Consider the following 24555-nt stretch of genomic DNA (forward strand, 5'->3'; position numbering starts at 1 on the left):
ATAAATATGCATCTTGTACTTCTTGTAGTGGGAGATGCTTCCTCAGGCCATGAATAATTAGGTTGGCCCACCTAAGCTAATTACAGACTGTCTCACTATTCAAAATACCCTCAGGGTAACATTGTTAGGGCTCTCTTTCCAGGTTAATGGCTTCTCTGTAGCCTGAACATTACCTTGGCCTTTACTACCCCATCAAAAATGCACTGTATGGGACCTTCTGCCATGCCAATTTGGGACTTTCTTTCTGCTAAAAGCATCATCTTTCCTCCTCCTTGAATGATGAATCAGAGGGACAGGGCAAAGCCTGTCTGGATCAGGCTCTTTGGAGTGCTTCCCTCAGTTCAGCAGCGCAGCTGGAAATGCTTCTGTGAGGGTCTGGTGAGTGGCAAGGTGGAAGACAGCAAGTCCTAAATGTCCCTGGTAAATCTGATAGTTTGTGCTTCTGCCATGATTACCTTTCAAATCTGTTCAGTGTTGTCTAGCAAACTCAACTCACACGCTTATCTTCAGGAAAACAAATGTACCAGTTATTGCCTACTAGAAAGTGCGAGCTGAGCTCTGTGGTTTTTTCCCTTTTCAGTGGGCTTGCTGTGATTTTGTTTTGACAGATTGAGCCATGTTTCACTTTGCTTTCATTTTTCACCCTGTCAGAAGAATTTTTAGTGCATTTTTTCCCCTTCCCCAGCCTCTTGCTGTCTGTATGGATCAGTGCACTGAAGCAGTGACTCCCTCTCCTCTGCATTGCTGGTTTGCAGCTTCCCGTGCCACTGAGCCCTGAGCTGAACCTTCCCCACGGGAAGCTTGGGTCAAACCTTGGCCATCTCAGTGGGCAGGAGAGCTGCTAGGGGCAGGTGAGCCTCCAAGTGGGAATGTCTTAGGCAGTCATAAAGTTTTCTTTATTTTTCACTTGGCTTGTGCTGTGTTTCCCCTGTCCCACCCCGAGGAGCAGCGTGCCCTGGGCTGGAGCAGCTCCTCTTGGGGCCACCTGTGCCCAGCCCCTCTGCATCAGTATGGGAAGGGTGTAGGGCTGTTGCTGCTCCCAGCTGCACAGGGTGGTCTGCTGAAATTGTGTGTGAGGGTTTAGGGGTTCAACTTCCACTGCTGCCCTCAGCTGAGGGTCACCCCTTCATGAGCCCCTCAGCAGTCACTGTGGTGGTCTCTGGAAGCTTCATGCCCATGTCCTGAGGTGTTGCCGTGCTGAGGGTCACCCCTTCATGAGCCCCTCAGCAGTCACTGTGGTGGTCTCTGGAAGCTTCATGCCCGTGTCCTGAAGTGTTGCCGTGTCAGAAGAAAGCTGCTGTGCAATAACCAGAATAATTAGAAATAGGAGGGCTCACACCAAACTCACTTGAATACTGCCAGGCCTAAACTGAGCTGGTGCTGAGAAGTTCAGAGGTGAGTGAGTGACTGAGCAGCACTGATTGAAGCCAGGGGAAGCTGAAGTCAGGTTTAACTGTGCCATCTTCGTGACAGCAGTCTGTGAACAGTCTCTGTAACAGAGCCCTGCAGAATGGACTGTGATCAGTGGTGAAAATCTCTTGGTGATGCTGCAATCCCTGCCCTGGGGATGTGAGCTGCTGCCAGCACTGCAGCACGTGTGCTGCTGGAAAACAAGGTGCCAGATCCCTCCTGCACTGAGGGCAGTCTGGGTATCATAACCACCTTAGACACATCTTGGTTTGTTCTTTTTATGAGCAAAGGCCTTGTGTTTGTGCAGGGTGTCCATATGGAGCTTTCCCTGCCCACAGCAGCAGCTATGGCTGGTTCCTGTGGTCCCTGCTGGGGCTGCAGTGACACATTGCTCCCATGGCTCTCCCTGCCTTGGGGAGGGGACTCTCCAGGGACCAGATACTGCTGCTCTGCCTGCAGGGAGATGAAGTGATCGTGATCAGGTATCAAATTCTTAAGTACTTTTTTCTTTTTTTCTCTTCTGAGCTTGGGTTTCTTTTTTTGGCTGCAGTTTCCCTCGTTTTATGGGCTGTATGTGCCACTCTTGCCTGCTTAATGCTTCATTTCTTGAGAAGTTCAGTCGCAATGCAGTGATCAGCAGGTCTGGCTTTATTGTGAATTCTTCCAAATTCTCCCTCAGTGTCTAGCAGTGTACTTAGGACAAGCAGAGATTTATTTGCATAACTGGTCAAGCAGAGGTTAGTGTGAAATAAAATACATGCATGTGCTTCTCTCGGCCTCCCCCAGTGTGAGGTCAAGGCTGGCTTATTTTTTCTGAGTCCTCCCATTGTCAGAACCTCTCAGGGATCTGGGCTCTGGTCCACTTGCTGTCAGTAGTAGTTTACTTTGCTTCTCAGTAAATTGTCCAAGTTTGCAAACCTCCCCCAAGGCTATCGTATGACAGCATCCCTCACGTGACGGGTCTGGCAGCAGGAAAAAAAATCTACTTTCTTGTAGTCCAAACATACAGCCCTTTCAATTATGTATGAGTGAAGTGCTCAAAGGATGCAAAACCCTTGAAGTTGGCTCAGGTGTCTCTTCTCCCCCCATTCTCCACCTCCCTGGTGTTTTATCATGGTGGTGGGTATTTGCCATTTACTGGGTGAAATTTGTCATTTGCTGGGTGAAACAGACGGAGAAAATGATCTGGAGAAACCCAAGCAGGGCTATACCAAGAGAACATTTCTGGCTGTGCTGGTCCTTGAGGCACCGCCTCTCTGGTGGAGTACTCTTTGGGGAAGTACTGCCATGCACTTGTCCTCTTCTGGGATTCTTCCTGAAGCAATTCCTGCTGCTGTTCCTTGAGACAGAACTGTGGAATGGGAGGACCCATGTTCTGAGAACCTCTGGCCTTTCTTCATGGACAAAATGAAGCCCTGAAGCAAGGCAGGTCAGTGCCTAAGTGATACAGAGCTCTAAGTGATCCAGAGCTCTCTGAATGGCTGTGGGCCAGTTCAGGTTTTGCCTCAAGTCCTGACCCTGAGGTGAGCCCAGGCAATTCCCCTCTCAGATATCCCTAAAACTTGGACCCAATGTGTTGGTTACACCTGGATCTGCTGTGTGAGGGGCTTTGGGCAGGGCCTGAGGACAGGCTGAAGGGAGCAACTCACCTCCTAGAAGGTCTGTCCCTTCAAAAGGTGGATGGTTATTGGCATGTGCCACTCCTGCTCTTTCTGGTCCTCTCCTGCCTCCATCAGAAGTACCAAGAGCTGTCCTCAGGCAGTGGGCTGATGCTGGAGAAGGGACTTGCCAACTACATGCAAGGGCCAGTGTTCACAGTCAATGTGTTCACAGCTTTCCAGTCCCAAATCTCTCTGAGTCACTGTTTGAGAGATTTGCTACTGGAATTCCCTTCCCTGATGGCCGGAGAGGGATCTGAGATGAAAAGAAGGTAGTGATAACAGTGGAAAATGGTTTTTCCACTCCTTTCCTTTGAATGTAGCATGCTTCATTCTGCCTGGAGTTTAGCTACAGGTTACATTTTAAATGTTTGTTGAAGCTGGAAGTGGTTAGACTGGTAGCTTAAAATAAATAAAGGCAGTGACTTGAGACAGTGAGATAGGAGACAGTGGCAGCAGGGTTGTAACTGATTTATTTATTGCAGCCTTGAGAGCAAGAAATATTACAGAGGACAAAATTCCTGTAATGTTTATATAAGGCTGTAAGAAATTGATTACAGCTCAGGTATGTTTTGTTGCATGCTGCTGGGAGGAATCATAAAAGTCATGCAACAAAGTTTTGAACATCGTGTTATTGCTGTTCTGCTCAAAAGCCCCATTTGCCACAATGAAAACCTTTCATTTGTTCTTTTTGCTAATTCCAGCTGTGTTGGCTTCCAGCTTCTGTGAGTTGCTGCTTGCAGGATTCAGCTCTTTCAGGCTGCAGTCCTCTGGGGGTGAATTGTTTCTTCTATTCTCAGCCATTTAAAACAAACAAACAAAAAACTCAGGATTTTGCGGAAGCGTTTCCCCACAGATGTGTTTTCTTTTAGTTATTATTTGTAAGTTATTACTTGTAATTGGTATTATTTGTCCTCTTCTGTCATTCTAAGAACTTTGGAAAGGCTTTCCTAACATTCTCCCCAGTTTATCCCACCTAATCCCATTCTCCCACTGAACCATGCAGGACTTGATGCAGCAGCACATGGTGCCCAGCAGCAGCTCTGGGAGAAGGCAGCTTCCCTGCAGCCTTCTGCCCTGCTGGGACCAAGCCCTTCACTTGCATCCTTGTCCTGTAGGATGCTGGGGGTCCTCAGCAGTGGCTTGAACCCCTGGCCACCCCCTTCATGCAGCTTCAGAGCTGATATAAGCAATAGATCTTGTAAAGACTCATTTGGGGTTTGGCATTTATGATGCTCTACAGCCAGAAATTCATCTCTCCTCTCGCTGTCCTTCCACTTGCCCAAGGCAGTGTGTCATAAATCTCTGTCTCTGAGCATCCATAAGCCTCCCCTGGTAAATGAAGTTACTTTCACCTGTTAAGGTTCTGATATTCTGTCAGGGAAAATGTGCATTAAATTGTTTTTCAGGTGGATCTCCTCTAAATAAATGGCATCTTGTGTCACTTCAGGAGCTGCAAGGAGCAGTGGAATGGAAGCCATAAAAATAAAATATATGCATTGCTGGTGTCCAGCAAGACTAGAGACTAAAGCTGACAATAAAAGAGACACAGGAGTGCTGTCATTCCTGCCTGCCACCTCGCAGGGTCCGTGGCCTCTGCAGGCCTGGTGGAAGGTGTGGTGGAGCAGCCTGGGTTGCTCATGGTGATGCTGAGTGATTTGGGACAGGGATTTCCTAGCAGTTACCCTGGATTTGAGTTCATCCCTGAAAACACACTGCACACAGTTTTTGTTGATAACTTGGAGCTGACTGTAGATGCTGGTTTGGCCTTTGCTTGCAGAGGTTTGTGTGCAGAACAGATGAGGTGGTTTGAGGTTATGAAGCCCACCTGGTGTTTGGCAGTGCTGTTTGAGATGAGAGAGGGTGAGTGGGGGCTGAGTCTGCTGACAGACTGTTCCAGCACAGGTAAAACGGGTTTGATCCAAACTTGTTAGTCAATAGCTGAGTTCATGTGTTGCTGCAGCTGCTCTTAGCACACCTCTGCCCATGTTCTCATGTTACTTCAAGGAGAAAAGTCTGGTAAGCTGGACACAGGATTGCTGAGCTGCACAAAAGCAGCTCTAAAATTGTTAACCTGCTAATTTTTAAGCCATTGCATTACTCTATCACTGGCATCAATGAAAGCAGCTCTTGCCACTTATCTCCTGGCATATGCCTATGATTGAGCAGCAGAGAGAGGGATTTAAATTGTCATTTCTAGCTTCACTGATGATCTGACACTCTCTGAGCAATCATCCCACCAGATCTTACAAGATGGAAGTGCAAATCCCACTCAGTCTGTGTGAACCAAGAAGGAAGGTCAATGGAAGCACATCTGAAATAGCTGCAACCACGAGGAGAGGATTAAATAATACATCCCTCAGACAAAAGGATCCAGTTGTGTTTATTTTGACATTAAGAGAATGAGGTTGAATGGTGTGTGGCATTGTTTTCAGCATGTCTGGCACTTTGAGGTGTAGTTTTGTGTAAAAATTAAGTGCAGTCTCTGGTTGCAGAATCTTAAATATGATGATACTTTATTTGAAACTTCTCAAACAGTAGAGGTGGTGCTTTTGGGAGGACTGAAATGTTCACAAATGATTGTCTATGAAGCTGGATTTCATTTCAATTCTAGAAAAAGTACCTTGACATTTTTTATTATTGTTACTGCTTTTATTATTATTTTACTGTTAAGTGCTGAGTTTCTTTGGGCCTTCACTGACTAGAGGGAGCTGTAAGAGATTGAGTACATCTGATACTTCCTATGTACAAGATCCAAGCATGGATTTGAGTGCCTGGCTTCTCTCCTAAGGATCTTGATTCATGTAATGTAAACTTAGAACAACAAAATTAGATTCATATGCTCCCTTCTTTTTCTTTTTTTTTTTTTTTTGTCCCTGTTGCAGTCCTAAGCCAAATGATTTACTGTGGAATATAGTTGAATTGCTTGTTTTATCTCATAAAACAAATACGCCTTTGTTGTTCTTTTGGACTGATGTTTTCCTTAGCTGGCAGTTGTGGCTTAGCTATACCCTGCCTTCCCTCTTGGACTTTTTAATTTTTCTCACACCATGCACAGAGCTTGAGTTTAGCCTTCTCTGCTGGCTGATGAAGTTGTCTTTGCCTTGCCATAGGAGCCTGCTGCCTAGGCAGTGGAGATACACTGATAAACCCTTTGCTTTTGTGTTAGAATTGGTGTTTTGTTTTGATACAGCGTGTATCATTTCCCATTCGAAACCGCTGTTATTGTATGCTTGGAAAAACCCTCTTACTTGGCATTGCCAAAGGAAGCAGAGTTTAAAAAGAAAGAAAAAAAAAAAACCACTTTAATTTAATAAGCAGTATTTCAGGGTTCCTTTTGTTACGTGCTACCTTTTGAACTCTGCAAAGCAGCATGCAGATCTGATCCTCGCTAGCGTCACCGCGCTGGGCTGCACGAGTAAACACTTTAAATGGGAGGAAGCACCTGCGCATCGCTATTGTCTCTCTTCTCCCATTAGCAAAAGTCTGGGGGCTGACTCTGCTCCAGCCGAGCCCTGCAGGCAGTGGGAGTCCACAGGCAGAGAGCAAAGCTCCCTGCCCTGGGCTGGAGCAGTGGGAGCACCTCGGGGGACAGCTGGCCATGGAGGGGAGCGTGGGGCTGCGCGTGGACACCCGCGCACGGCTGGGGCACCGGGCGCTCGCCCCTCGCCTCGGCGGCGTGGGGTGCAGGGATCACAGGAGCCTGCAAGGTGGGTCTGGGCAAGGCGTGCTCTGCCTGGGACTGTTCTGGGGCTGGGGAGGCTGATGGACCTTGAGAGCCACAGTGCTCTAAACGTAATGCTCTGGAATTATCGCTGTGTCCCACTCGTTTGTGTAACCGAGTGCTTGACTTGATTGCTTTCCCATGGAGTTTGTGTTTTTACACCATTCCTTACTGAGGAGCTGGTGAAGTGTGTTATGGGCATGGATATAACCTGCAGCAAGTTTACAAGACAAAGTTTAAAGCTGAAAAAGCTGGTTGAATAGAAGACTGCTAAAGGCCAAAATCTCTTTAATTTACCCAAGACAGGTCGGGAAGTGACTTACCATGACCCAAAAGTATCTGCAAACAGAAGTGCTGGTATAAAACTTCTTTTGAGCTAGGAAACCAAAACATTAAAAAGTTCATTGATTTGAAGCTAAATTTGGTTAAATTCAACTTAGACAATACTAGGATGGGTCTTCTGTTTCCATTGCTGCGTTAATGTTGTGGTTTGTGCCTAGTGAGAAATAGTGGGGAAGCATAGGATTCACAGGATAAAGTGCTTAGTGTGATATACGAAATCTTGTTAGAGTAGCATCACTTTAGGATTTTTAGCTTTTCAGTCTCTATGAGACATTTTATGGTGGTGTAGTACCTGGGGAGATGGAACTACACCTTAATTTATTGAGTGTTCATTTATTGATGTTTGAGATGCCTTTGAAGAGATGTTAGTAATTATTTTATTAATCCTTCTAACATCAGTTTCCATTTAGGAGAAATTGTCTTTGTGCCCTCTAGTGGAAAAACGATTTACTTGAAAGCTTCTAAATTGGGTGAAGTTTTTGCAAAGAAAGGTGGAATGTGTGAGGAAAGCCATAGAGGAGCAGAACAAGGCTGGAGAGATGAAGGGTTGCAAGGGGTGGACCTGCTCTGTGTCTCCTCTGCTTCAGTCCTCCCAAAACTGTAAGGGTGATGGCATGCACAGACTTTGTCAAATACAGAAGATATTATCCAATATTCACATCAGCTGGACTTGGTGAAATTATCCTAGGTATAATTATGAGGAAAATCCAGTCTCAGCAAGCTCTGAACACCCGTCACTCATTAGTGATTGCCATTAATGTTCTCCAGGGATGTGGTGGAGAGGGAAGAGCAAAGCAAAGCCCACTCTGGACCTTGAAAGGGAGGAGGAAGAAAGACTCAGAAAATGAAAGGTCAAGGAATATGACATTATTACCTTAAAAAAGTTCCAGAGCACTTTATTCACAGCAGAGAGGAGGAAGGGGTAAAAAAAAATAAATAAATCTGACTTAAAAACAAATAGGTGAATCTGTCCAGCTTCCCTCTCTAGTGGGGTAACTCATTTATGTGTGAGAAGGGCTGCTGATGTGACTGAGGCTTAGGAGCAGGATTTGGATCATCCTGGTGACCAGCAAAACCAGCAGGGCACCATTGTGATGAGGAGTAGGGAAGAGGAGGGTGGTGCAGAGGTGGCTCTGAGGGAGCAGCAGCTGGATGACCAAGTGCAGTGGCCAGGGTGGTACCAGATGGTGGGGCCTGTTGTGCATGGTCAGCCCAAACAAACCAACACCCTCCTGAGGTTCGAGGACAAGACTCGAATCTCTCTGAGTCATCCTTACGGAAGCTCTGTGCACAAGGCAGGGCTGGAAATCCCTTCCTGCTGCACCAAGGGGAGCTGGGCAGTGCAGGGCAGGAGGAGAATGGTCACGGTGGCAAGTCTGGAGATGAACCACAGAGGTGGGAGGCTCAGCACAGGAGGCTGGAGAGGGAATACTGAAGGAGCTGTATTTGGAAATATAAGCCTGAGTGCAAGCAACACATTTTCTGATGCATAAAAGATTTCTGTAAAAAAGGATGATCATTAGCTCTTAGTTGCCAGTGGAGAAAAATACCTTGATTTGCCTGAAAAAAAATATTCAAGGTGCAGATTGGAGAAGAGTTTCTTACTGGGAGCTAATGAAGCAAGAGCAAAAGAAATTGTGAATCTGCTTGACTGGAGGATTTGCAGAGCAGTTAAAGCAGTGCCTCTTGCTGATGGTGTGATTTCTCCCCCTGTGTTGCCCTCTGTCCATCCACCCACTACACAGGGTCTGTTTCACTCATTACCCTTCCAAGCTGGACTTTTTATTTCTGTTGCCAGAGTTGGTTTCAGGGGCCAGGGGTCAAAACCAGTAGCAGTGTAGTAGGCTATTGCATGGCTTTGGGGTATAAATTCTGCTCTCAGTGCAGTCGTGAAAACTTCAAGCACGGATGTAGATCACAAGAAGCTGCTGCTGTCCCATATATCTTCCCTTCTCTGTTTCTTTCTGGAGCTGCTCATTCGGGATGCTGTGAGAGCAACAGATGTGAACGTGATGGAGTCCCCACACCCCCTCCCACCACTGTCATCCTCCCTTTCCTCATACTGTACTGCCATTCTTGTTTATTTTGGTTTGAATTGTAATTGCAAAGCCTCTTGCAGTGTTGTGTGCTGTGTGTCCTGAGTCACTGTTTGTGTTTGCTGCCGTTCGCGTTGCGATCCTCTCACCCTTGCAGCCACAGTTCCCCTCCCAGTATCCTGGAGCCTCTTCTGTTCTGAGTCTTCAGCACTCCTGTGAGTGCAGGGAAAAGCAAGCTGTCAGGGAAGATCCAGGATTAGCCTTTTTTTTCTTTTTTTCCCTTTGTTTTAGCTTTCTTCTGGCACTTTGTAAGGGTCCTTGTTCAAATCAAAAGATTCCTTGGAGATTCCTTCCCTGAGATCTCTGTGCTCAGTTAGTCTCTTCTCTTATTTCTACCAGGCAGTGAGATCAATACTGCATTCTCTGGCTTGCAGATTTCAGGAAAGGAGGGGAAATCATGTTAAAAAGACCTTTTTTGAAGTTACTGAGATGCTCATGTGCAATTCCAGCACCTGCTGTCACAGTGGAGGTGTTAATCCCTTCACATGTGTTGTCATCTGGGGTGGAGACTTTGGCATCCTGCTCAAGATCATAAGTTTGGGGCTGACCACACTGGCCTCTGAGAGGGGCTGTGGGTGCTCTGGGTAGATGGGCAAGAGACCCTCCATGCCCTCATGGCCTTGGGTAATCCCTTGTGCTTCTTCTTCTTGCTCCTGGTAAAGTGCCATCATTGCCAGCCAAGAAAATCCTACAGCTCCGTGCCTGGGGAATCTGAATGGTAATGGCTTGCAAGTCACTCTGTGGATTTATCAAGGAGAAACAGACAATTTCTTTGTGTCAGCTTAATGGAGCTCCATGTGAAAGAATTAACAGCGGGTCTCTCTCAGGTTGTGGAGAAGCTCAGCAAATGTTTGATTGTGAATCTACTGTAAAACAGCTGCAAGATTCCTGTGCCTCAATTAGCAGCCTTGGTAGAGAGCAGGCAGATTTTCAGGTAAAAAATGTCCATTTTGACTCTTTAAGTGTTCTCAGGTGGCCTATGGAATGTAAATGTTTTACTCTATTTGTAATGCAAAACCTTTTAATTATCTCCAATTCATAAATCCTTAGTTTGTTACTTCACTGCTTGTAAGAGAATGCTCATCTTTTAGTGGGTAGTAATCAGTGTCAGAGGAAATGGGGAATAGATGGTGTGTTTTAAATGGTGTCAGTTCCAGAACGGGAATGTATAATTTAAGTCACTTACATTTAATCATCCTTTAAACACTGAGTCCCAGCCTCTGCTGCTTGTCTCCCAGGAAGCTGACAGCTTTTTAATGCCACTATGGCAACACTGGAAAGTTCCTTAAACTGCTCTAGGCTGTGATGTGGCTCTGTACCATGTGTATTGGTGCTCCCATGGCTGGTTCTCTGAGCCTGGATGCAGCTGGATGCAGGGGTTGGTTGGGCTCTGCTTCAGCCCCTCCCAGCCCAAATTTTGGAAGTCTCAACTGTTCTACCTTTTTATGGAGCTGTAACATCTGTTGTAAGTACCACAGCAAATGTGCCAGCTGCTGAGGGTGGGATTATGGATCTGGGGTGTGTGTATAACAGCTAAACATATTTTAGGAATTCAGCAGGTTGAGAAATAAAGCAGATCAAGCTGTGTTCATCATGCTCTGGAGCTGTGTGGTGGGGATGTTTCCTGATGGAGTGGAATTGTGCTGGTTCAGCCTGGGTTCCAGTGCCTGGAAGTGTGAGGCTTTGACCTCATGCATTTCAGCAAGGAAACAGGGCAATGTGGGGTGCAGCAGGTCCTGATCCTGCCTGGGGAGCAGAGCAGCAGTGCCCTTGGTGCTTGTGGGACCCCGGCAGTTGTGACCATTGTGTGTGGGGCTGGTGACATCCACATGAGACACTTGCTATTCATTTCAGTGCCAAGGTGCATGATTTCAACCTGCACGTGTAGATGCATATATAAATACATGTGCACATATATAAGGGAGACTGCAGGCACTTTAAAAAAGCAGCTGAGAAACCCTGTTTGGGATCATGTGGGATTCTGACCCCTGGCTGCCTCCCCTCTGCCTGCTCCCTCACCCATGCCCCCACAGGCAGTCTGGCTGCAGATAAAATAATTTAATGCAATTCTTGCTCCCAGCAACTGGTTGATGGCATTAATGGAGTGAGTGGAATTTCACCCATAAACAAAAAAATACATCGGGGCTGCTGGGGAGTGAGCCCCACAGCCAAAAAGGGTCAGTGGGTTCACAACTGGTCACCTTTATTTGCAATCGCCCGTTGGGATGGCATTGGAGCTGACTGGCCATCTACGTGGGCAATAGGTAGCTTTTGTTGTGCCTAGGGGTCAAATGGTACAGTCTTAAATTAGAAGCTGCCACTTCTACTTAGAATGAAGCTTGCATTTCCCCGTGCGGATGAGAACGGGAGCGTTGGGAGCCCGCTGCGCTCGGCGGAACGCGCGGCGCGTTTGCCAAGGAGCCCATTAGTGCTCGTGGAGCTGGAGAGCGAGGAGGGGGCAGTGGGAAGGAGCATCTTAATGAGCTGGGGTGAGGAGTTGATGTGAGGACACGGTGTGCTCGGAGGACACGGGGACACGGAGCTCTGGGAGCCACCTTCTGCTGCAGGGAGCATCCGGCCGTGGCTGGAGGAGCGGCAAACTCGGGGAGCGGCGCTGCTGGCACGCAGGGGGGGAAGAGCAGGAGGAGGAGGAGGAGGAGGAGGTTCTCCAAACTGCCTCTCCCAGAGTGTCCTGCAGCCTTGGAGGTAGTTCAAATGTGGAGCAGGAGATGGTGGAGGAGCTTGGGTCCTTCCCTGCCTGCAGCCACCAATGAATCGGCCTCAGAGGAGGGAAGAGCTGCTGCTGACCCCATTTCCCCGGGGCTCAGGGGTCTCGGGTCAAGCAGGGTAGGAGGGTGGAAAGTTCAGCCTGAGCTGTGGAAGGGATTCTGCTGCCATGTGATAGCCCAGGAGATGGGTGGGAGAACAGCAAACGGGTGCCAGCCATGGTCTGAGCCCAGCACAGCCCCATGGGAGTGGGGCTGGCTTCACTGAGGCTGCACCTGCTTGGAGCATGGGCAGAACTGGCCCTTCTGGCTTCCAAAAAACCTCTTACAAACACACAGGCTCAGCACAAGCCCTGGCGTGGGCTCCCCTCTGCTGGGTCTTCTTCCCAGCAATGCTGCCATGCCACATCTCCCTTTCCTCACACCAAAGCCATCCTGGATGGGGACAGGAGACCCTCTGTGACCCTCTCTGGTGCCATGGGAATGACCCATGTCCATCAGAGCACATCTCAGGTTTCCATCTTGAGGGACCTGCTACAGGTGTGGTGGAAAAATCTGGTGGAGAGGGGCGCAAGGGTTTATTTTTGTGTTAGTATTCCTTAATTTTAGTCGAGCTTCTCTTCCTGGAGTGGCTCAGAGTTGGCAGGTGCCAGCAGGCTATGCTGCATTGGCTTTCAGTGGCAGTTTCATCTCAAAAACTGGGGATCTGTAGGGTTTGGGGGAGAAGATCTGACAGGGGAACATGGAGCCTTTTGTCTGTGCCTTTATAGCTGTCCAGGTTGTATTTAATTTCATTATTTGAAAGATCGAGCACTCTGTAGTGACAGGAGGAACTAAAGGTATAATTGGGAGTTTGTTCTCTTCATGTCACCTTGCTTCATATTGCTGGAGGAGTGGTAGAAAGCACATTATTTCCTTGAATTTATTCACTGCTCAGAATTACTCACAGCATAAATTTCTGGGGGGGGGGGGGGGGGGAAACCCAAGCAAACAACTTGGATGTTCATGTAATTTGTGAGATAAGCTCAAAAAGAAAAAAGAAACATTTAGCTTACTTAGTGCCTGAGATTTAAAGCAACAGTAACTGTTGAAGGGTTCTTTGCTGTAGGATTTTCCCAGTTTTGTAATGTAAAGGCTCATTTTTCTTGTTTCCTGGGCAAAAAGATGATCTGAAAGCCTTTTCCTTAATAAAAGTGCATGTTTCTTCTTTATCGCATGACTCCAGGAGCTGAGTTTTTTTAGGAAAACCATCAGATACGTGTGAAAATCATCAGTGTTGGCAGCACTGAAGTCGTTAAGGACAAGTTCAGTGCAGTATTTGCTCAGAACTGAGTGTGTTGGGACCAGGGAGGCTGCAGCAGTGTGGCGTGCTGAACAGCCTGGCTGTTTGAAAGCTCCTGCTGCAAGTGCCTACGATTATATTTTGAAGTTTATTTTCTGCTGCACTTGATAAAACTTTGTTCACTGCACTGTTTGACTTAAAAGGCAAAATCCTGGAGAAAGCGCAAGGAGCTTCTTCAGGGAAACATGGATTTTGCTCTTGGCAAGCTGTCGATGTCAAAGCTGGAAGTGGAGGTGTGCTGTGCACCTTTGCTGTTCAGAGTGTTTGGAGGTTCCTCCTTTTCCTGTCTCTGGTGACACATTTCTGTCCAGTTGGGTGTCTTGAGCTGTACTGTGGTCCCAAAAACAAGTCCTTGTGCAGGAGGAGGCCAAAGCCATTCTGATGGTGGCTGGTGTGGCCTCTCAGGCTGCTTTGCTGGGTGTTTGCACAGGAAGACCCAGTTTCAGCTGAATATCTTCAAATTTATGATTTTGTGAGCTGGACATTGACATCTCCCTTCTTCTTGAGAAAGCATGAGGGTGCCAGGTCCTTTCCTGGTGTCACCATATCCCCCATGCTCAGCATCACTTCCCAGCTGTGCCCTGTGGTGACAGTGACCCCTGGGGAAGGTGTCTGGCTCCTGCTCAGGGTTAACGCACACTTGCACCACTCCATCCTCCTCTTGCCTTTTCAGCTAGTTTAACCTGTGCTAAATTTCAGAGTAGAGTGAACCAGTCTCATACCACAGCTCCTGTGAGCACCAGGAGAGACCTGCAGAAAGAAGAGGGCAGGATCCCACCGGTGTTAGCTGTGCTCATGCTGACAGCTTCTGTCTGTACGTCTGCATTACCAGTACCCAGGGACTGGTAATACTGATCTTGAGTCCCCTGCTTTCAGTGTGACTGAGCTGCTTCTGCGCCCCCTGCGACCCAGCTCAATTAAAAGGGCATATTTACAGGTTGGGAAGACGTGGGGAAACGGCAGATATGCTAAAAATAAATAATATACAAGGCAAATGTGCTAAAAATAGGCATTTCTGTGGCCGGGCATGCACATCAGCATGCCAGCTCAGCCCCAGCTGGCTGGGGGGATGTCAGGCACTGCACAGGCACTCAGGGGGGCCCTGGTCCCCATCCCAGCTGTCTGGCCAGTTTGCATGGATAGCACATTTATGAGAAGTTGGCTGCTTTAGGATTTCCACCTGAGGTGCAGCATGGATGTGCTGTGGGGACCTTGCTGTGCAGTGGGCACAGAGATCCCTCCAGCTGGGAGAGCAGAGGCTGTTCAGCCAGCTGCAGGCTCCTGTGCTGGAGCGAGGCTGACAGGAGGAGGCTGGGTGGAAACTGCATCAGATTCTGATGCAAGATTTCTGGCAACCTTCGACTCAGTGGTCCCTGAATCAAATGTGCACTTGCAGCTGTGGGGAAGCAGTCTGCCTTTTTTCCTCCTTCTGCCTGTTTTCCTTTCTGATCTGTAAGGTTTCACATCTCCACTCCAGCAGCTTTGGTTCTATTGCTGGCACTGTTTGGATACTAGAGGAGACTTTTTTTGGCAGTCACTTGAGAGCTGTTCCTTATTTGCCTTAGTTCTGGGTTTACAGTGATGCAAGCAACGTGATACTATTTAGCAGCTCTAATAGAGGTCAAGGTGCTGTTGTCTTAGGTATTGTAAAAATGCCTTGTAAAAGGCTGTACATTATCCAAATGGGCTACAGGGAAGGCAAGCAACAGAAGGAATAAACCAGGCCCTGACAGCTGCTCCTCATAGATGTGAAGCTGAGGCACAACCAAACATGCAGGTGTGTTTTGTCAGCACCTGAAATGGGACCCAGCTCTCCTGAGTTTTGCTCTAAATGACTTTTTGTTCATATGGGTTGATTCATAGTTAGTTGCTAAAACAAGCTAAGGCTGTGTGCACTTTGCTCATTGCTTTATCCCCTTTTAAATGCTTTGAAAGGGATCCTGGGTAAAGCTCATCCACTGCTGGGACATCCCTAATCTACTTCCAGGGAAGCTTTTTTTCCCCCTGAAACCTGGCCAGGGAGGAAGTGGGAGCATGCTCAGTGTCCCAGGTATGAGGCAGAGGCCACTCTCTCTGCCAGCAGCTCATCAGTGTCTGCCTGGGGATCCCAAAACTGAGCGAGGCAGCCACAGCAGGCAGCAGGTAAGGAATGCTGAGCATGCCGTGCACTGAACCTGGACAGGTCTTGTCTTCTCCCTAAGAAGCAAGGAAGAGGCTTGAGTAAGAGTGAGTGAGCCTGGGAAGAGTTTCTGGTGGCGCATCCCCCAGGCAGCTGCTGCAGCTCTTTGTTTGCTCCTTCTCCCCATCCTCTGGAGCCATGTTGAGAGCTGGGGTGATTGGGTTTGTTTCTGATGAAATTCCTGCTCTGTGGGCTGTCAGGCAGAGCTTGGCCTAGGTCTGCATGCTCAGTGCCATTCTCAGCTTTGGTTCCAGTTTATATTTTTGGAAATCGGTTTACAAGCTGCAAGTTTTATCAAAAGAATCTGTTGGATTTTTTTTTTCTTTTAAGACAAAAAAATACTCCTCAATTTCTTGCTTCTCTGAAAATAGTAAAATTCTTGCCCTGGTTGTTGTTAGGTGGCTGCCAGAAAGGGCAGTGCTCTGATCCTGTCCTGGTGTAGCTAAGAACGTGTGTGTGTGTTCTTTGCTGCATTGAAAGCGTAAATATTTATGTTACAGTTCTGGTTCCTTGCCATGATCTTTACTTATATATCATTGTGGTTATAGTTCCTAAATGATTTGAGCTCTAATAAATAGTTTATTCTGTTTCATATCAACAAGCCAAAATAATAATTGATCTTTCAGGATATAAACTCCTTTTATTACTTGAGGTATTGTTTGCTTTTACGGTTCAAGTTGTTTACAAGGAATTGTTTTTATGCAATATATTGTTCACTTGTGTATTCCGAAAGAATAACAATAAAACATCATTGTGCTCCTGGTTTCCCTTTGAAAAGGCAAAGCAACCCTCCAAGCATGGTTGCTTTCCATGCTGTAATCGTTCTGTGCTCTTTACCATTGTGTTCCTTAAATAAAAAGCACAAGATGATCCCGCTGTACAGAAGCACAACAATTGTTCCTGTAAACAGTCAGTGCTCTGGTATCTCCAGCAAGTCACTAGTTTCTTGTTTATTATTTTATCTTCTTAATGAGAAATCAAGTTGCTGATACTTCCTGGCCTTTTGGAACTAATTGTTCCATGATTTAAAAAAGCACTTAATATAATTGGGAGTCATTAACTTCTGTTACAATGTGATGTAAAGGGAGGAAGTCCCTGTCTGAAGGGCTCTCGTGGCACAGAGATCCCAGCAAGGATTGCTCTGGGTGTGTGTTCAGTGAATTCCTTAAATCCACAGCCTCCTGTTGCTTGCTGCAGGAGCTGAGGTAGGACCAGCCTGTCCATGGGCATTGGGTAAGGCTCATGAAATTGGGAAAACTTGTGGTTCCAGGGCTAAGCAGGGGCTCAGACAGCTGAGAGAACTCAGCCATGACTTGTTCTGTGTTACTGCCTTGCCCCTGCATGTCCTGGGGATCACCAAGGGGCCGCGGTGGGGGTGGCTGGGAGAGTTTGTTCTTTGCTTTGGAGGGCTGGTGATAAATGTCAGTCCCCAGTCATCTTGGTGGGCAGTGGAAATGATTCCCAGGTGACTGATGGGGAAGAAACAGGTCGGCATTTAAAGGGGAGTGTTCCTAAAGGCATAAAATGCTTGTGGGGTGAGCTTGTGGGGCAGCATCCCTGGTACTGAGGGATCAGGGCAGTGCCAGCAAAGGGCCCAGCTCTGGGAAGGGGAGGGACATGCCCAAGAGGTGCCACAGCTGAGTAAGGGCAGTAAATCCTTCTGGAACACTCGCAGATGCTGACAGGTGCTGTAGGCACTTGAGCTGCAGCAGGACAGGTGGGATGCAAGGGGCTGGGAGGGCTGGGGGCTGAGCTGTGTTAGGGCTGCTCCTTGCCTGGGCAGGAATGCAGCAGGCAAGTTGTTTTTTGGTTTTTTTTTCATCAGCAGAAGGGGTTGATGTGTTTTAACATCCAAATCTTAGTACTAGGCGTGCTGCTCAATTTGGTAAGCATTACCCCAGCCTAAAAATACTGACTGCTATCACTTGCTTGATGCTCTTTCCAGCAGCAGCTTTGTCACAGTCTGTTGGTGACAAGAGCACCTGAGGAGGGCATGGGCTGGTTTCCCTGTGAGCATCCCTGGGTGCTCTGCTGTTTCCAGCACTGCTGGCACCTCTCCTGAGGTCCTGTGCTTGTCTGACAGTGGGAGAGCCAGCACCGTTCAGGGCAAACTTTGTGTTATCTCATCATCCATCCTAATTAGGTGCTTTTTAAGGCAGAATGTTTCTTTCTTTTCCTTTTTTTCCTTCTCCTTTTCTGTCTTGAAGTAGCACTGCTGCAGCCCAGGGGCTTTACGTTCCCTCTGCAGAATCCTCTGACAGCAAAGCTTGAGGGATGTGTCCCTACTGTAAAACACTCTCAGATGACTTGCAGAAAAGAGAGATTATAATCCCTGCTAGGTTTTGCATGCCACAGCTTGAAACCTTCAAGCCTGGAAGGTGGGCTGCCCACTCCTGTCTTCCAGAGAGAGCCTTGGAGAGGAGAAAGGAAGCAGCAAGAGACAGCAGCTTTCTCCATCTCCTAAACTGTGAATGAGTGTAATGGTAAAACAAAGCCTGGCAATAAGTGGCCTTCCAAAACTGTGCATTTTCAGTCTTCTGATCTTGCTGCCTTTTGTCTCTGGGCTGTTCTGACCTATTCATGTCAAGAGAGCAAAGAATCTGTGAGACTCTGATAAATTTGTACAGACCCTGCTTAGTCTAGGAGAAGGTTTAATTTGATCTGACGTTTACTAATCTGCCAAGACTTTCAGTGATTTGTTTTCATACCAAGTTGAGTTTTATATCCCATAGAGAAATGGGTAAACATATTACATTGGTAACAACAGCAAGTGTATGAAGCCAAAAATTTGTATTCATGCACTTGAAAATTCCTTTCTGCTTGCTTTTTATGGGGATTTATTCCTCTTGCTAATTGTCAGGTTGCTAATTTCATTCACCTGGTGAAGTGCTGGCAGAGTCTTAGCTGTGAATTATGTGAGCCATTTTGTTTGGTTTAGTCTTGCATTGCATTCATATTTTCCTAAGGCTGTTGCCTTAACACACTGGCTGTAAAAGTGATTCCAAATATCAGGTTGTTTTTCTACCCACCACATGTGACTGGTCTGACAGCAGCTTGTGCATAGATATTCTTGAATTTATGTCCTTAAATGGCTCTCATATTACAGCGGGAAATTCCTTGATTATTTATGTGTTTCTCACACTTTGTGAGTAAATTAGTGAAACAGTGGAATTCTCCAGTGCATTTTTTGTGTGTATTGTTGGTTTGTGTGTTGTTGGTTGGTGGGGGTTTTTTTCCCCATCAACTTCTTTTAAATTTCTATTACTTTTACATATTTTAGGATACCCTGACTAGGTACTAGTAGAAAAAAATTGTGTTTAGATCTGGAATCTGTATTCAGTGAAGTCACACTAGTTTACTTGAACCCTTGGATTAAAAAAGAAAATTTCACAGTTGTAATTGTTGTATCTGAAGCCTAGAGGATGTTGATGCCCTTTTTGTAAATGCTGTTCCCTTACAAAAATCCATAGTGATGGCATAAATGAAGTTTATGCATGAGAGAAATCAGTTTCCCTTTAAAGGAAAAAAAAAAAGAAAAACCAAACCAAGAACATGCACCCTGTCCTTACACTGCTAATTTTGACTTCAAGCTTGAACAAAGTAAAGCGTAGTGATAGATCTGACTGTAGAGATTCCTGTGCCTGGGACACCACAGGGGCTCATTTGGATTATTCCATAGGTTTAGATTTGTTTTCTTGTTGTGAGAGGTCTGTTCTGCAGTTGAGATGTTGGATGGAGGTTTCCAGGCCTGTGTTTGAGGTGTGTGGGTGGCTGCAGCCCCTCTGGGGGTGCTGCACTGCTTGTGATCCCCCCTCACCAAGGTCTCTGCTGTGGCTGCACTGGGGACTTTGCTGCTCCCTGCGAGTACAACCCAAATCAGTGCCCAGTGGGTGCCCTTGTGTTATGTAAGCTTTTATTGCCCAATTTCCATATCTGTTTCCTTCCTTGCAAACCCTCCAGCTCCTTGCTGGATGGAGCACAGTGGGGACTCTGGTTCCCAGCTGGGAGTGAGGTGATGGTGCCTGCAGGGACGTGTTCACCCCTACCAGGACAAGGAGAATCAGCCCTATGCCCCTGCTCTCCTACTCCAGTAACATCCCCCTTCTGTGGGGAAAGGGCTCCAGCCAGCATAGCCAGCTCCAGAGCCTTGTGCAAGTCATCAGCCTCCTTGCTTTATTTCCTCAGATTGCATTTCATTAACCTTTAGCTTGCTTGCTCACTGCAAACTCATTTCTGACAAGCAGCAGAGCAAGCTTGGGGTTTCTGGCCTCCTCCACCCTGCTGTGCTCACCATCAGTGCCCTCCACCTTTCAGGGGGTGCTTGGAAGAGCTCCTCAGCATCCTCCCCTGCTGCAGCATCCCTGCCCAGAGCCAGCCAGGGATGCTTGCTTTAAAGCACTGGGGAATGGTTTCCAGCCTGGTAAACCCAACAGCAGTCAGGAAAGTGATCATTCTTTCTGGAATTAGTAAAATGTTAATTGGCTGCCAGTAAACCTGAGTCAGGCACAGCTGCCTGTGGGTTTGGTTTGGTTTAAAAACTATTCAGGATAAAATCTGTTGACAGCTTAAAGCTGTGTAGTGCTTTTTAATTTGTTTAAATTTCCATATTCTCACCCTGAGTAAGTTGGCAGAAGCTCTGGGATGCTCACCAACCAAATTACTCAGGTTTTGGTATCAGCACATTCACTGCACACTTGGCACTTTACAATTGCAATGGCTTTGTGTTAGGCAATTCTTTTGATAATAATCAGAGGGGTTCTGATGAATTAAGAGATTAATTAATCACATGATTAATTAGTGTTCCTTCTTCGGGTTTAAAAATGAATACCAGGTTTTGAAGACAAAAGGTTTTTTAGAAAGGCAGCTTGATTTTTAGAGGGACTTCTAATAGTCAACAGTATTGAACATGCAGGGAAACTCTGAGCCACTCTTTGCAGTAAATCCTCATTCTTCATTATGATTTTTGCTATGTATAACTCCTACTTGAAAAAAAAATCACAACTTTTTATTTTCTCTCCTCCCAAAGAGAGATTATTGTCCGTTTTGTCAAATGCTGTCAAAGTGGGTAGGAAAGGTGGCTCTGAGTAGAGCTCTCTGCTCTTTCCAGTGGTTCTGCTGGCTGTCCAGAGTGACAGAGGAGAAGGTTTCCTGTCCATTTTGGGGAACACAGCCTACCTTTGCTCAAATGTAATGTAATTGTGAGTGTGGCATTGTGGGGGATGATGCTGAAAGCCAGGCTGCTCTGCAGTCAGGTCAGGCAGGCTTTGCAAGATACTCACAAAGCCAGTGTTAGTAAATACATTGAAATATGTTAATTGTCAGTATTTTGGACTGTAAATGAGAAAAGATGGTGAACTAAAGGGGAGTCCTCCTTAATTTCAGCTACTGCTCTTTAGTTTTAAAGTCCCTGAAACACATTCCTCTCAAACTCCTCTTATTTTGTGGGGCTGTGGCACATCCACAGAGTGCAGAGGCACCAGCAAAGAACTGCTTAATGTAGTAAAGACTCTTTACCCTCCCTTTCTTTTTATCCCCATCTCCTTTTTTTATTTTTTTAATGACCTGGCCAGTGCACTGAAGAGTTTTATTCTGAAAGCCTTAAAAATGCTGGTTCAGGCCCAATTGCCTTCATAAGCCAAGGTTAAGTATGATGTAGGTTTTAAATGTGTCAGAAGAAGCTTATGCATGCATAGCTTGCTTTATGTCTTCAAGTATTTGACATATTAAAAAAAAAAAAAAGCTGTAACTGTTTGTTCACTGATATGCTTTTAAAAGAAGCTAAAAAAAAGAGAGATTCTTCAGTTGCTTTTGCCATGCTGTTGCCTCATTAATTCAACTTGATTTTCACCATTAGACAGTGCAGTTGGCAAAGTTCATCCCCTCTTCACCCAGGCAGGATGGACCTGGGCAATTAATGGCCAAGTGGAGCTGTTTGAATGCTCTTTGGAGAAGGCCTTCTGCAAAGGAGGAGGTTTTCCACATGAAATATCATCTTGCTATCCTGACCAGGAGGCTGTTTGTTTAAAGGCCATGAGCATCACAGGGTTCTTAGTTCTCCTGCCTGGAGTTCATTGTCCAGGGATTTAGCATCTCTCTTAAGTGTTTGCTGAGCAAAGGTGATTTTAATGCTGTACATTAAGATAGGCTTCCTGCCAGCTGGCACAGCTGGGAGAGTGATCTGGGACATGTTGCTGTCTGTTTTTATGAAAAGTCTCTTTAAACATCTCTTGCTCATCTTTTCTATCTAGAACTACCTCCTTTGGTGTTCTTTTTGTTCAAGCAATTGGGAGATAATGTTCTTATTAGTCCACTCTTAAACAGCTACAGATTAAAAAAGGCTTCTTTATTAAAGCTCTGTTGTAATTTTGCAAGTAATGCATTGTCAGGAAATCGAATACTCTTTTTTTTTTTTTTTTTTTTACCAGAGTGGATAATTAACCACTGAAGCAATTTATCAAATGTTACCCAGTGGGTTCCCTGTCATGGAAGGTGTTAAATCAAGGATTGATGTATAGGGAAATGCTCTAGTTAAAGCAGAAGCCAGGGAGGAATTGATTGATATGATGTGGCCTGTGTTAGGTGGGGAGATGGGAATAGATCATCTCGGGATCCCAGGAGGCTGTAAATCCATATGAATCTGTTGCCTATAAATACTGATAGGAGATTAGATCTGGATGTGTAAAATGTCTCTAATTTCTCTGAGTGACAGTGGTGCCATATTGAGGCATTGTCCTGGTCCCAGCACGGTGTCACCTTGTGAGTCAGTGGGGGTGATTTAATGAGCACTCCTGGGTGGCTGCCTCTGTGTGTGCTCACCAAAGTCAGCCTGCCTTGGCTGGGGAGAGGGGACATCAGGTGCTCAGAGGCCAGGATGTCACTGCAGAAAAGATTTCACAGTGAGAACCATTCTCCTCCACTGTTGGCAAAAAACCCCTCCAAACTGAAAAAATGAAAACCTGTTTGCTTTATGCTTTTTTCCCTAAGGAAAAGTGTCATTGTTGAGGAATTTTAGGTATATATTTGATATATATATGATATATGGTAATCAATATATATATAATATATAACATATGTATGTAATATATATAGATAAAATCATTTATAACGTATCATATATATAAATCATATAACATATAAATCATAGATAACATATATAAAAATGATATATCAACATATCATGTATATATAACACATATGTCATATATATATATATATAAAAAAAGATGTAATGGATTTTTTCTTTACGCTTTTTTTTGTTGAATGCATTTACTTGCTTGCTTTCCTTAATAGGAGAAAACCTTGGGGGCTTTCAGGTTTTAATAACCCCTGGCTTTGAATTCCATCCAGTTCTGGTTGTAAAATGAATCCCCCCCATTTTACAGCTGAGTAACTTTGGGAAGTGTTAGAAACCTGTGACCTGATTCACCCTTCAGCATCAGGATACTCCACATGTTTTGTAGGATTACTGGGAGTGTGCTTAAGAAAATGTTTTTCTATTTGTGCTTCTCTGCTAGTCATTGGATTCATACTAATGGTTATCTTTACTTTGTATTAGCATTTATATAATCACAGATTTATTTGAGCTGCAGCCTGTTTTGAAAGCAGTTGCTGGCTGAGTGATGGTGTGGCTGTGCTTGGTGCAGGAGGAGCCTGCCCATGAATACCAAATGCTCCTGGAGTGGTACTTTGTGTATTGGGGTTTAATGGAGGGGCTGTCTTTGATCCAATCACTTGGTTATTAAGTCTGGTTGAATGAGGGGGTGAGAACTTCGTCGTGGATTTTAGAATCAAGGTGCTTAGATGTAAAAACAGATTTTAAAAAGCCCGGAGTTGGTTGTTTACAACCAACTGTTGGTTGGTTTATTGTGAGTGGTTTGTTTTCCAGCAGTGACTCTGTATTTACTTCTCCTCTCTTCCTGCAGCTCGGTGTTGATGGGACTCTGCTCGTCCCAGTCCTCCCCAGTGACTGTAGATGCTGGCATTTGGGTTCTGTCCCTGTGGGACATGGGAAATGCTGCTGGAGCCTCAGGGATCCCAGCTCTGCTTCCATAAAGCCAGGGCAGCAGAGGTGCCCTTACCTGGACTGCTAAGGACAGTGATGAAGAACCTTCCCCTCTGTTATTTTAAGGAATTTTTATGGTCACATCCCTCCCTGAGCACTGAGTCAGAGCCTTCCTGGCCTTTCAGCTCCTCCCTCTCCCCATGTCCAGGCAGGGTGATGCTGTCTGGCAGAGACAGCAGAGATGGGGAGCAGGGTGCTGCAGGGAGCCTCCAGCACTGGGGATCTGCTGCAGACTCTTGACCAGGTCTCACAAACAGATCTGCACCCTGGCTTTGAGACAGCAATTTTCTTGACCAATGGATTCAAAGGTCTATCTGTCTCTGCTTTATTATTGCAATTTATTGCCTCGGTGTTTGTTTGGCAGAAGGTTTTTGTGTTTAATACCAGCCCTGCTGCCCATTGCCAGGAAATTTAGAACCTGTGAGTGATTTCAAAGGCCATCTGACTCCAAAGCTTCCAGCAGGATTTATGTTTCTGCTGGTGCAGAGTTACAGTGTCATAAGCTTTTTATTTGTTCTTATTATATCATGGGCATCTGCAGACTGTTGAGTCCAGTTTTCTTCAGCTGCTTATGTGCAAATACATCTCTGATCTTGTGAAAGGAGGTCATTCATTATTTCCACTGACTGCTGCTCCAAGGAAAAGGCTCCCCCCCCAATAAGTCATTAAAAGAAAATGGAATTAGTTGTGCCAAAACTGATGGCTACAAAATACACATGACTCGACTGTTCAGATGAAGGCTGAGAAAAGCTCTTGGTTATTTGGAGTGTGCTCCTGATTCAGTGTCTGATCAGGTTTTATTCTGGTAAATCTGGCTTGCTGTCTGCAGTTTAGCTGGCAATGGAACCTGGGGTGTGCTGCCAGGGCTGCAGTGGGATCCCTGAAAGGCTTAATTTAGTTTCAAATTGTTGTAAACAATCATTTATTAAACTCCTACTCTGTTCCCTGCCTGGCCAAAACAGTAGCAAGTTCCCTTCGAAGATTAGTTCTAAAATTTTGACTTTTGGTGGAATCCA

At 45.9% G+C, this 24555-nt stretch overlaps 1 protein-coding gene across 28 annotated transcripts in view; it reads left to right on the forward strand.

The window, feature by feature from the left end:
* Positions 1-24555, forward strand: part of MAGI1 (membrane associated guanylate kinase, WW and PDZ domain containing 1) — a 335310-nt gene that overhangs the window by 40277 nt on the left and 270478 nt on the right. Inside the window, exon 1 of one of the 28 annotated variants that reach the window (XM_038149658.1) lies at positions 6331-6778. The exons of the other annotated variants lie outside the window; for them this stretch is intronic. Within the exon in view, the coding sequence (XP_038005586.1) occupies positions 6670-6778 (109 nt within the window). The 5' untranslated portion in view covers positions 6331-6669. Of the gene's footprint in view, positions 1-6330; positions 6779-24555 lie in introns of those variants that run through there. 28 annotated transcript variants of the gene reach the window in all.

The sequence above is a fragment of the Motacilla alba genome, chromosome 12 (genome assembly GCF_015832195.1).
Source record: "Motacilla alba alba isolate MOTALB_02 chromosome 12, Motacilla_alba_V1.0_pri, whole genome shotgun sequence".
Taxonomy (NCBI): Eukaryota; Metazoa; Chordata; class Aves; order Passeriformes; family Motacillidae; genus Motacilla; species Motacilla alba.